The sequence below is a fragment of the Candida margitis genome (assembly GCF_024628925.1).
Source record: "Candida margitis strain CBS 14175 chromosome Unknown scaffold3, whole genome shotgun sequence".
Classification (NCBI taxonomy): Eukaryota; Fungi; Ascomycota; class Pichiomycetes; order Serinales; family Debaryomycetaceae; genus Lodderomyces; species Lodderomyces margitis.
This window is the reverse complement of record NW_026261810.1, coordinates 123043-135524: the sequence shown is the minus strand read 5'-3', so window position 1 is coordinate 135524 and position 12482 is coordinate 123043. Positions and strand designations below refer to the sequence as shown.

The 12482-nt window shown below is 38.9% G+C and overlaps 6 protein-coding genes across 6 annotated transcripts; 3 read left to right on the top strand and 3 right to left on the bottom strand. All coding sequences in view use genetic code 12, as the record gives it.

Annotated features, from left to right (window-relative positions):
• Window positions 1-1688: 1688 nt before the first annotated feature.
• On the bottom strand, window positions 1689-4565 carry MTR10 (Mtr10p; the record flags this gene model as incomplete). Its single annotated transcript, XM_051814776.1, has 1 exon — window positions 1689-4565. The coding sequence occupies one exon, from the start codon at window positions 4563-4565 to the stop codon at window positions 1689-1691; it is 2877 nt and encodes a 958-aa protein (XP_051671652.1).
• Window positions 4566-5402: 837 nt separating this feature from the next.
• Window positions 5403-5978, top strand: GUK1 (guanylate kinase; the record flags this gene model as incomplete). Its single annotated transcript, XM_051814775.1, has 1 exon — window positions 5403-5978. The coding sequence occupies one exon, from the start codon at window positions 5403-5405 to the stop codon at window positions 5976-5978; it is 576 nt and encodes a 191-aa protein (XP_051671651.1).
• A 424-nt stretch (window positions 5979-6402) lies between these two features.
• CANMA_002679 (uncharacterized protein) lies at window positions 6403-6971 on the top strand (the record flags this gene model as incomplete). The annotated part of the gene is made up of 2 exons (XM_051814774.1): window positions 6403-6446; window positions 6536-6971. The coding sequence occupies 2 exons, from the start codon at window positions 6403-6405 to the stop codon at window positions 6969-6971; spliced, it is 480 nt and encodes a 159-aa protein (XP_051671650.1).
• Window positions 6972-7604: 633 nt separating this feature from the next.
• BUD7 (exomer complex subunit) lies at window positions 7605-9854 on the bottom strand (the record flags this gene model as incomplete). Its single annotated transcript, XM_051814773.1, has 1 exon — window positions 7605-9854. One exon carries the CDS (start codon window positions 9852-9854, stop codon window positions 7605-7607), a length of 2250 nt encoding a protein of 749 aa, XP_051671649.1.
• A 263-nt stretch (window positions 9855-10117) lies between these two features.
• Window positions 10118-10690, bottom strand: CANMA_002677 (chromatin modification protein; the record flags this gene model as incomplete). The annotated part of the gene is made up of 1 exon (XM_051814772.1): window positions 10118-10690. One exon carries the CDS (start codon window positions 10688-10690, stop codon window positions 10118-10120), a length of 573 nt encoding a protein of 190 aa, XP_051671648.1.
• Window positions 10691-10836: 146 nt separating this feature from the next.
• CANMA_002676 (thiamine diphosphokinase) lies at window positions 10837-12328 on the top strand (the record flags this gene model as incomplete). Its single annotated transcript, XM_051814770.1, has 2 exons — window positions 10837-11679; window positions 11927-12328. 2 exons carry the CDS (start codon window positions 10837-10839, stop codon window positions 12326-12328), a joined length of 1245 nt encoding a protein of 414 aa, XP_051671647.1.
• Between the last annotated feature and the right edge of the window lie 154 nt (window positions 12329-12482).

Below are 12482 nucleotides of genomic sequence, written 5' to 3'. Positions count from 1 at the left end.
AAAAGAGAATTTTGCCTCATACTATGTTTTAGTACAGTTTAGGCATCAGGCGGTTAGTTAATGCACCGCTGGTAGTAGTTAGCAGTAGTTAATGTGGATATTATTTGTTGTTGTTTTGATATATATGTTTATGTTTATGGTTTGAAGTGATGTCACAAAATTAAACTTTTCGTGTCGCGGGAAATATTCTTATGCGCACAGTTGGGGGGAGAGATTTTTGTAACACAAGATATACATACATTTAGACGAGTCATATAGAAAAATAGATGCATACTAATGCAAAACATATACCGCCACTGTAAAACTTGGGAACTACTAGTCTTTGCATAGGCAGATTTGAGCCGTGTGCTGCTTGATATGATCCGAGACTTTTTAACTAGAACCATGTCCTTAACACCAATTTCATAGCTTTTTCCGAGGGTTTGGTTATGTCATTGGAATAGGTATAGGCAGATGCACCATGAGGTAAAAAGAAAAGGAAAACAAGAGAGAAAAATTTTTTGACAGATGTTTGTGTCATCAAACAAAATGCTTGGTGGTCTGAAACTTACGCAACTGTTCCAGTATCTGCGCAAACAGAAATGGTACAATCAAAAACATCAAAGTCTGTGTTGTGCAGTAGGACTCTCTTCTGCGTCTATCATTGGACAGCGATCTTAACCCCAGCATGTGGAACAATAGCGCGTTGAATTGGTTTCTCGCTCCCGTCACAGAGCTGAATGCCAGGAACAGGTCGGATTGGACCCCATTGTTTTATCTCTAGCACACGAGCCTACAATCGCGTGTTTTGCATTCAGTCACGGTGATCTATTGTTCCTTTTGCTTGCCAAAAAGCCTGTATGGATCATGTGAAACCTCAATTTTGAAAGTTTTCTCTCATCTTCTTATCATTGCGCCTCAATTCAATTTATTCTAGAACTGCTCAATTAGGCAAAGATCTTTCCAAGAAGAGACACTTTAAAATTTCCAGGAACATCGGACTAAGATGTTGCTACAATACAAGCGCAATAGCTTCGTTACCTCTTATATGGATTACAACCGATGGCCAATCCAATGAGTATCAGGAGCAACTCATTTAGTGTTTGCTAACTACAACATCTCAACACTAGTTTCTCTTCAACTTTCTGACACCAAATATGCATTTGGTTATTGGACTGTCAATCTGCCATCAAATCTAGACTAAAGTTCCCATTTAGACGACTTTCTATTGGGCTTTTACCACCTTTGCAATGTCTTGGCGGCACAAATGGGTGTTTAAGTTTGCCGGCCTTATGTTATCCAAAGTAAATAATAGGCTCATAAAATCAACTCAAATCAAAACATTACTTAAGACACAAAACCAACTTAGTTTGATATTTTTGGCGTGTCTTGTGTAACATTAATATGCACAACACTGCTTCAGACTTAAAACCAAAACAAATCTAAAAAAACCGTCCCGTCGCCTCAATAAAAGGAAGAACAAATTTTTTTTATTGATTGCAATAGCTTCAATCACGGTTGCCAATGTAAAGATGGATTGATCTGCGTAGTGAGATAATTATTCCGTGTAGTGGGGGGAGGTTACCGCGTCTCTCTACATATGTATAACACAAAAGCTTCTACTTGACTTTGACTTTGGCTTGAGTCATCTGTTCCCCTTCCCTCACTATATACTTTTTTCGTAAATCATACACAAAGCCTCAATCATTTTATACCTCAGTCCGAGGAGTTACATTCTTTCTTGAATACCAACCAATGAAATCCCTTAATGCACTACGCACCCTTCTATTATCCTTGTTTGGTATAGCCACCGATACCGTCTCTATCAAACGATCAACTTCATTGCTTTGCACATTAGGTAAACTTGTTACAACGTCACGTAACCAATTGATTGCCAAATCTATCGATGGAGTAACCACCAATATCTTTAATAGCAAGTCACTAGCATCTTGTTGTACATCATTATGAAACTTGAATATGAGTCCGTCAAGAACAACTTTCAACAACTCGCCTCCGTGATTATTAAGTGTTAGGAACTGTTTGATACACTCTCTCAACGGTGTAGTATCTTTGCTTTCAAATAAGGAAATAGGTGGATGTGGCAATCCCCAAGATATCAAATCAATAAGGAAATGAACACAAGATATGATTGGATTGTACTCGTTAACCACGCTCAAGGTGACCTTTGCAGTTTTGATAATCGAATCAAGCAAATCTAAAGTAGGAATCAACTTGAAGGGGAAAAACATCAACAAGTCATTCAACATACGGAAAAAGTCCTCAATAACATCAGGGATTAGTTTGATTTGGCTCTCATCTTTGTTGGAAAACTGCTCAAAGAAGGATTGACATTGCTCAAGACCGAAATTGTAAGCAGCCGCCGTTATTTCTTGTGATGAGTATTCGTCGTCTCCAAACACTCTGATTACAACGCCTGAAACCCAAAGATAACAGCCAAATTGAGTTTGCCTATATCCTTGGTGTAGAATCTCAGCAATTTGCGGTAATATCGAATTAAGGTACGAGCTGAATGACTCGATTGCAACTTTAACCAACTTCATGCATTTTTCACTAACCTTGAAAACAGGTCCTCGTTTTTGTAACACGGATGTAGTCAATGGCCAGATCTTTTCAATAAACAACGAAGCAACTGGATGAGTCGGCTTTTCGAATTCGTCCACTTTCAACACCTGAAGAAAAATGATGACAATCTCCAACTGGTCGGCGATTTGAGTATTGGTCTCGTCAGAGTTATTATTCAACGAATTCAACTCGGAAACTTTTTGCAAAGATGGCTCCAAAAACATGTCGGAAATCTTGTACAAATTGTCTTCAGGTACCTTGGCGACAACATGAGCAATACCATCGGTCAACTCGTAATTCGATTCAAGATCAATCTTGTCCTTTACTTGTCCATACAACAAGTACAACTGCTCTAGATAGTTCACTAACAATTCGGAACAATCCTGGCAGAAATACATAAGGGCGTGAGAAGTGGCCATAAATATTTCATTATTGTTTGCCACTTCGAATCCTTTGGTAATATAGTTCAATTGGGGCTCTAAAAACTCGGAGTTTTTTGCCGTCCATTGCGTATACCTTCCCAAAACCAATGTAGCGGCATATCTTATCTTAGGATGTTCAGGCAACTGTACCAAAAGTGACATGATTGTTGGTAGGATAGTCTTTTCCTTAGTGGGCACTTCTTTGGCCATTGTTCTCATGGAAAACAATGGAGCTTCAAGATACTGCCAATGGCCTTGTGCATCGGACAAGATTGTTTGTATTTGGGCAAATGGGATCTGCAACGCTTTTGAAGCGCCAACGACAGCACAACAATCTTTCAAAACATCACCCATTTCATATCGAAACTCTTTAAACTTATCCTCCTGTTCTTTATCCCCGTTGAAAAGATCATTGTCGTTGGCCGTTATTGGATATGTCAAATGTTTGATGATAACTGATATTAGTTGGAGATAGCAATCTCCTAAAATGCGACGGGCTTCCGTAAATTTTGGCAAAATAATCAACTGCTTCAACAAATACCAGAATTGAAAAGTGTACTTGACAATATCTAAATCATCGTCATATTTACAGCAGTTTAATAGAATCTCAACCAAAGCTTTGAAATGTTGTGGGTTCCTAGCAATTAATGCATTCCAAGACTCTCCGCATTCGACATACAATCTAGTCAATCCATCAACTTTTTCTGGATCCTCTAAATTATCGGGGTTGTCATGCATAAACTTGTTTAGCTGCAAAATTTGTTGATACAATGCATCTATTATTTCATGGTTGTCGATATCACGTGTTTCTCGAATAATGGTGACTAAACACTCAATCGCTTTGTCAAACGTTGTGTCATTGGACAAGCTTTGAAATACCAAAGACGTCAAAGGATGCACGGACAAGATCTTGTCAATAGGACATTCAGTAATCCAACTGTTTAAAGCATCCAATATTGCTGCGTTTAGAGTGGGATCATTGCTAGAATTATTTTCAGCGAGGTTTTTCAACGTCAATATAACAGCTTCTACCTGGTCTGTGATCAACTCTTGTGATCTTATGTTATATTCTTCGTCGCTCAAATGAGACTTCTTTACATCCGATAACTCCTCCGGCAAAACTTTCAAAAATTCTAAAAGAACCAAAGTTAAATCACTTGACTGAGTCAAGTTTGCCACTATTTCGCCCATTGCGTTATTCCAGGACAAGTATTGTAATGCAAGTTGCGATAAAGCGATGGATAACTGGGTACGAATCAATTTTTCATTTCTTCCGCTATATAACTTGATCAAGCTCAATACTGACTCTTTCAACGCTTGATAATTCTCCAACTGTATTTGTGATGATAAGTCGTAGATGATTTTCGATCTCAATGTCTGAGCCGCAAATAGTTTCAACTGAACATTTGACCCATTGTTTTTATCACTCAAAATCTCATGAGTGATTTGCCATGCATCGCTAGATTTTTGAAAATTCTCCAAGAAATGGGTGGCGTTAGCTTTCTCTTCTCGTGGTGCATTGGAATACATTGTCGTCAATGCATTTTCTACTTGCTTAATCACCTGTTCATGTGAGGACATTGTTTAGGAGATTAACCACAGTTGATATTGTTCTGCGTAGTTTGACAGCCAATGGATGTTTTGCTTGATTCTTTTTTTATATTTTTTTTTTTGCAAAAGTGAGTAAAATGTTAGCATGCACACGACCATTTGTCCTTTTGGGTGCAAAAATAGTAGTGACGATGATTCATTTTTCGAAACGACAAGCTTGCTTTTTCATAGTTTCATCATCTCGAGAGGAGTGTTTATGTTTTGCCTTTGCTGAAGATAATTTAGAGAGACTGATTCTAGATTGTGTGTGAGGTAAGAGAAGGAAAAAATTGGCAAGCAAATGAGACAAATATTTGACCATCTCCAATCATCTTACGAAAATGTTTATATATATATATACCCATGTTTTGGTCTTTTGTTGGCAATATCTTTTCACTGAGAGTTTTAGGATATAGACTGCTGATAAATCTTTTTACTTCAGAACAATCCACGTACCACGTGATCTGTACCGTTTTTGCTACTAACATAATGACTAACAAGTGAACTATAAAGCATCTACGAGAACTAAACATAGCAGTGCAGTGAACAAAGAGAAGAGTCGAAAGCAAGAAAGACATACATAGAATTAGTAGGTTCTAACCATTCACTAGTTAGATCTAAAGTTTGTAAAGGAAAGAAGAGTCGCGTCACAAAGTTAAGTTAATTAATACCAACAAATTTTTTTTTTTTGTTTCTTCATATATTGTCAAAAAGTTTTTCAAAATGTTTACTTTCTTACGAGCACGACAAACCACAGCTGTATTCACATCACTTCGAACTCCATTGCATAGTTGTATACTCCTCCATTCCCTTTACTCCAAACTCACCATGTCTACATCATCATCCCCAGTCAGACCAATAGTCATTTCAGGTCCATCAGGTACAGGTAAATCAACATTACTTAAGAGGTTATTCGCTGAATATCCAAACAAATTTGGCTTTTCAGTTTCAAACACTACTAGAAAACCAAGAGAGGGCGAAGTTGACGGTAAGGATTACCACTTTTGTACTGTGGATGAATTTAAGAAACTAATTGATGAAAGAAAGTTTATTGAATGGGCACAATTCTCAGGTAACTACTATGGAACCACCATCAAGGCTGTCAAAGACGTTGCTGATCTGGGAAGGATTTGTTTGTTGGACATTGATATGCAAGGTGTCAAGTCTGTCAAGCAAACTGACTTGAATGCAAGATACCTTTTCGTTAGTCCTCCATCAATTGAAGAGTTGAGGAGCCGATTAGACGGAAGGGGTACCGAAAGCAAAGAAAGTTTGGAAAAGAGGATTGCTGCTGCTGAAGGTGAATTAGCATATGCGAAAACTGGAGCTCATGACTTGATAATAGTTAACGATGATTTAGATAAAGCTTATGCTGAGTTTAAAAAGTTCATATTGGAAGAGTAGACTGTTGAAGTAGCTTTAATAAATTGTGTTTTAGAGGAGCAGCATGATGTAGTAAGTTGTTTTAACCCATTGTCATGTTTGATGCTGTTTGATTGACTCCTTTGAATCTGAAACCCCTCTTTATATTGCGACCTTCCTAAGAGTACTAACATATTGAACCCCCATTTCTCCTAACGCAACACAAGCCACTGCAGAAGATGTAAGACTGCCAACTAATACATTCTGACGAGACTGTGTCGCTAGTCTAATTTAATTCCTAAAAATGAGCAAATTTCTGCCTATCGTTTGATTTCCCGACTTTAACCTAAAAGTGCGAAGATCCGACTAAAACGAAATCCCTCTACGCCGTTAGAATCATCCAATACTATAGCTCCACTACACGTGAGACAACAACTTCCTCGCATAACACTTGAGACTATTCAGAATGACGACAGGACTTCCATCATCCATGACATTTGGCGAAGAAGAGTACGTTTGATGAACATTATTTCTCTAGACCCTTGAACCAGTCTGACGATTATTCAACACAAATTGCCATATATACTAACTATCGATAGAGAGCCAGATTTTTTAAAAAAATTGGCAGAGAAGGCTAAAGAGCAACCACTTGTCCCTATCGGCTCTATACTTACGGCTGGTGCTGTGGTGTTAGCCGCAAGATCAATGAAAAGGGGTGAAAAGATTAAAACGCAGAGGTACTTCAGGTACAGGATTGGATTCCAACTAGCAACCTTGGTTGCTTTAGTCGTCGGAGGTATGACTTTCGGAGTAGCCACCCACGATCAAAAGAAATCAAAGGAGGAGAAGTTGAGGGAAAAGGCCAAACAAAGAGAGAAGTTGTGGATTGAAGAGTTGGAAAGGAGAGACGCCATTATTCAAGCCAGAAAGGAAAGATTGGAACAATCAAGAAAAGAATTGAGGAACTTGGCTCAACAAGGGTTTGACAATGAAAAGGAAAGTCAAAAAACAGACAAAACTAATTCTGAAAATTAAATGAGACAACTGGCGTCCCTGTTACCTGCTTCTTCTTTAATGTAGCTCTATCTTGACTGTGTTCTTTGTATATACAATGGCAAATAAACGACGTAACGCTTCTATTCGTAAATGTTGTTCAAATGAGATGGCCCATCACAAGCACCATCTTTTTTCCAAAGAGCGTCCAGTTCCTTCTATGTAACTGTTCACCCCTGCAACTACTTCCTTCCTGCAGGCCATATCTTATAAAACTCCTTGGGCGAATACATCAATCTGTCATTTTGTGGGAGTAATGGAAACGTTGGGATCATCTTGTCTCTTGATACTTTTTCCAAATGGGATTGAACCATGGATAGCCTATTGATTGCAGACATGATGGAAGTGTGTTTTATTAGTTTATTGGTTTGAATGAAAACTTGTTACCGAACTGTACTTCTTATCCAAACTGAATGGATCAAAATATTGTATGTTTTTAATAAGATGATGTCAATAGAACATTTTTCAAAATTGCAGCATGTCTCGTGACTGCGGACTTTACTCACGCGTTATAAAGTAAATACCGACAAACTACAAAAATCTACTACTTCTGTATCCTCATAATTATGTATATTTGAGTCGACGCTACTTATTATACTGTCTCTACCACAACCCTTACTCGTCAGCGTTATTTAGATTGTACAATTTAATATAGTCATCGTCTAAATCTTTCATCATGTCAATCACCCCATGGTTACTGAAATGATCCTCTTTATGGTCTTTTATCGCACCGTCTTTACTGCTTGTACCAGGTAATTTAATTTCACTGTATAAAGCCTTGACTGAACTTTCGATCTTGACTGAGCCCTCCCAGGCAATCAAGTCACTCAAACTTAATAGTAAAAAGGGGGAGAAATCAGAGTACCATCGATGGTTCCACACCAACAACCGAACTATACTTTCCAAAATCTTTTCATTCAATTGGTTCATCATTTTGGAATAGTTTTGAATAAAGCTTGGATTACCACCGAATGAGGATGTGTTTTTGGTTACAAGTCTCGTGTGCTCCTTCAAATAGTACTTGAGCATTTCACGTTGCGACTTGGCGGAGAAGCGTCCACTTAAAGCATTAGAGAAGGCAACAGCTCCTTCTTTGAAATGTTTCAATCTGTATGCTATCAGACCAAGTATTTCCCATTCCAAAGTCGTCTTTTTGTACTCCATTTGTTGTGCTTGGAAATGCAACGATTCTGATTGCCACACGGTGAATGCTCGCAAATCTTCGTACAAGAGCATAAACAAATTGTCCAACCACCTTTCACACAATCTCTTCTTTTTGAATTCCTCGTCATAATCTGTGTCATCTTCCACAGGGGGAGCTTCTGGGGCAACAGATGCTGCTGCATCTATTGGTTTTTGGGTTGGTGATTTGATGGCAACGGTTGACTCAACGTCACTCTCGGTAACTGACGGCGTTGCAGTAGCAACAGTGTTGTCGTTAACAGTGGCCGATGATTGGGTTGAGTTTTTGCGAATGTGGCCATTGGCGGTTTTCTTGTCCTTCCTGTATTCTTCCTCCATGACAAAAACCTTTGCACGGTATTTCAACAATTGCTCCCAACCGGTTTTGGCAACAATTTCGGTCAACAAGTCGTAAGCTTTGGCGTATGTAGACTTCAAGTTGGATGCTGGCAAGTTGGCTAATTGTGGGTCCAAATTCCTGTGCTCGTAACTTATATCATTACTTTGCAAGTTGGAAACTTCGTCCAACGTAACATCCATTGGCGAAGGTAAATGTAACTCATCGTGAGTCTTTATTGGTACAACCCTTTTCAACTGATACTTTTCCTTGTGCGAGTTCATTGGACACGAGTTCAATGTTAGCAAAGCATTTTCAAAATCGCCCAATTTGGTATAGCATTTCACCAATATTGACCAGGTAAAGTAATCAGATGGCGAGGATTTGACTGCTTGTTTTGCCAATTCCAATGCCAATTCTGGCTTTTTCTTGTCCAAGCAGTACTCTGCTTGCAAGACCAACGTGTTTGGATCTCTCTTATTGTCTTGGATTCCCTTGTACATGGTTTTCACCGCTTCGATTTCATCTTGTCTCAACAACTGGAGTTTTGCAATGATGGAAATTACACCAGGTTCAGTCCTGCATATCCTCTCCAATATTTCCAACCCGCGGCCATAATTCTGCGTTAACTCAACAATTTTCAAAAATCCATCAACGAGGTAGTTATTAACGGTAGTTGGTTGGGGAAAATCGACATTACAGCCCAACTTGGTCCCCTGAAAAAACAAATCTTCAAATCCAACAAAATAGTTGTTTAACAACTCTTTCGATGCACTGCCGTTGTTGAAAGGATTAATTTTTCTGACTTCAACAACACCGCCCAACTTATTGGCATCTTCGTTGTCTTCACTTTCCAAAACAGCACGAGTAATTGAAGTGACAAAAGTCTCTGTCCACAACCTTTCCAATTGTTTTTCATTCAAATTGTCTTGAATCATTTTACCTTCTTGGTTTAATATTTGTATGCCAAATTTTCCTGGAATGTGAACAGTGACTCTAATATCTGTTTTGCTAAAGGCGTTAAAAGTACAATAAGTCAATTGGGGCACCTTCCAATGTTTCTTTTCCCCAAACCAGTATTGCGCCTTTGACGTCATCAAGTTGGCCAAGCTTTGTAAATGCGCTGCAATTGATGCAATGGAAGATGTGTCTACCCCAACAAAATACAAAAAAGTGCCAATTTCTCCATGCTCCCTTTTGGCGTTGATTGAGTGCTTGTATATATTACATAAATCTGGTGGACCCAATTCTATAAATTGAAGTAGCCGAGCAGTACGCTCGGTAAGACACGCACCTGGGTATTCTTCTTTAACCTCAGGGATTGATCCTGTTGATGGAGGTAGCATTGGTGGTGTTTCTTTTGTTGTGGAAGTCAGAGATCAATAACAAGGACACCTAATAATTTTTTCGTCCTCAATTTTTTTTTATTTTTTTCGTTGTTGAAATTTGCGTGGGCTTTGCCTCGTTTACTGAACGCAATATTCCCTGGTAAGCTTTCTACAGTTCATGGGTACTTTCTACAGCCCATTGTGGGTTTATCTTATGAAGACTATATTAGTAATACACTGGTTTACAAACTATTCATAGTCTATGCAACTGATTCTACATTCTAGTTTGGTTTAGACTTCTTCCTCTGTCCATCATTGACATCTCTACCATCAGCTTCTGGATCATCATAAACGCTATCCCAGTCCTTCGCTGTCAAGCAGTACTTTTCTGGAGGCAAATTTAAGCCCCATTTCGGTATAACCGGAGGCAATGGCTTCGAATTTCTTTCTTGTGCTAGCTCCAACATTAGTTCCTTCGGTGGCACCGGCTTGAACTGATAGTTACCTCTGGCAGCGATAGCAAGCCTTATATCATCGGTATTGACTGTACTGTTAGCACTTGAATTCAAATTGGAGGTCGATGGCTTAGCATGGTCGTTGTATATAAGAGCATCTTTTAAAATCGATTTGGTATACCTGTGGGCGAAATCCATCAATTGTAAGGGAACATGATCTTGATAATTTTGGATTCCTTGAGTAGCAAATATCAAATGAAGCAATCGTACATCACGAGGCACTATTGCCTCTCTCTTTTCTTGTGGTGGTTGTGATGCTTGATTCTGAGCAGCTGGTCTAGAATCAGCTGTTTGTGGTGCAGATATCGTGTCTGCGGAGTTTGGAGCAGGCACACTCATGTTTTGAGAACTTGGAATTCGCAATGGCGGGGGAGGAGTGTGAAGATTGCTTCAGCACCTTTGTTGTGGATATTTGTGTTCCTTGTTTTTTTTTTGCAAAGTGAATTTCATTTTGACGCACCAACATCTTTACCAGCAACGATAATATGTCAGAACCAGAAGAGGTCATCGAGAGACCAGATACAGTCATTGTCAATCCTCCTACATGTGAGTATCACACAATTATGCCATTTGCATTTTTGACGTCGGTAAAGGAGTGTGAACGAATCCACAATGCGCTACTTATCTCCAATCAATCATTCAAAACTGACCTTAAAGCAGTCTGGATTCATTGCGGGCTAGTGGTTTGCTCAGATGGCGGTGCTAATCGACTACACGATTACTTTTCCAACGATAAGGAGAGAGAGGATTACTTGCCAAATTATATAGTGGGAGACTTTGATTCATTAAGAGACGATGTCAAAAGCTTTTACCAATCAAGAGGAGTCAAGATTATACAACAGTATGGCCAATATAGTAATGACTTTCAAAAATCAATACGGTGCATACAGTTGCACTTTTTACTTTCGGAACAGGGTAAAGCATGGCCTCATATCGATAAAGATGATGGGTTAAGGGAGATTTGGGAGAACGAAATAGGAGGCACCAGCAATATACAAATCCACGTCTACGCCTTGTCAGTAATTGGAGGAAGATTCGACCAAACCATTCAATCGATCAACCAGCTTTATATTCTCCATCAAAAGGAACCCAATTTGCACGTATTTTTCATAACCAACGATGATTTAATTTTCCTATTGTACAAAGGGGTCAACTATGTATCGTATCCGAATCGGGCAATTTTCTGCAAAGATACTCTGTCACCTCCATTGTGTGGGTTATTACCTCTTGGGGACAAACCTGTGGTTTTAAATAGTTTTGGGTTTCGATATGATGTGAAGAACTGGGTAACACAGATTATGGGTAAGATCAGCTCTTCGAATCGAGTTGTTGGAGAGAAAGGTTTTATTGTTGAATGTACAGAAGACATTTCAATGAACATAGAATTGAATTTATAGATATTAGACATAGAGACGTATTGAATACATTGGTAGCGTAAAAACTGACCAAACCACTCGTTCTAGTTTTTTTCTTTTGAATCAAAATTTTCCAGCTGCTTAGAGAGACGCTCTACAACCTGGTTATTTGAGTTGCGCACAAACAATGTTTAGGTCCTTTGCGAGAGTGCCATTCAAGGCTGTCAACCAGTCAACGATTAGGTTTGCGTCGCTGTATATACCACCAAGATCACCGGTACTATCATCACTAGCACCACTTTCATTTGCATCATCAAAGCCAACCTCAATTTTGCAAACACCAAACTTGATACCTAGGACTAATGAAGTCACTTTGAAGTTGCCTAGTCTAACACAATCGTCGTCATTTCCATCTCCACACCCCGTAAAGGAGCAACACATTGCCATTGAAGTTGAAATAGTAGGTGACGAAATTAAATTCGAAATCGTTGATGCTGGAGACAGCAGTAACACGATGCATGCTGATTCAGTTTTACGTAAGAGAAGGTTGAAGATGAAGAAGCACAAGTATAAGAAAAGAAGAAAGGCTCAACGTGCTTTGAGAAAGAGATTGGGTAAGTAGAGGGGATGCTTTGTATATAGAGATTAAAATGTAAAACTTTGGATCATTGTGTGTTATTTGGGAGACATCATTGTATCCTGATCAACGTAGAGCAACAGCTAAGTGTTTAGACAAGACGTCGAAGACTATCAATGAGTCAATGCGTGCCCTTTCA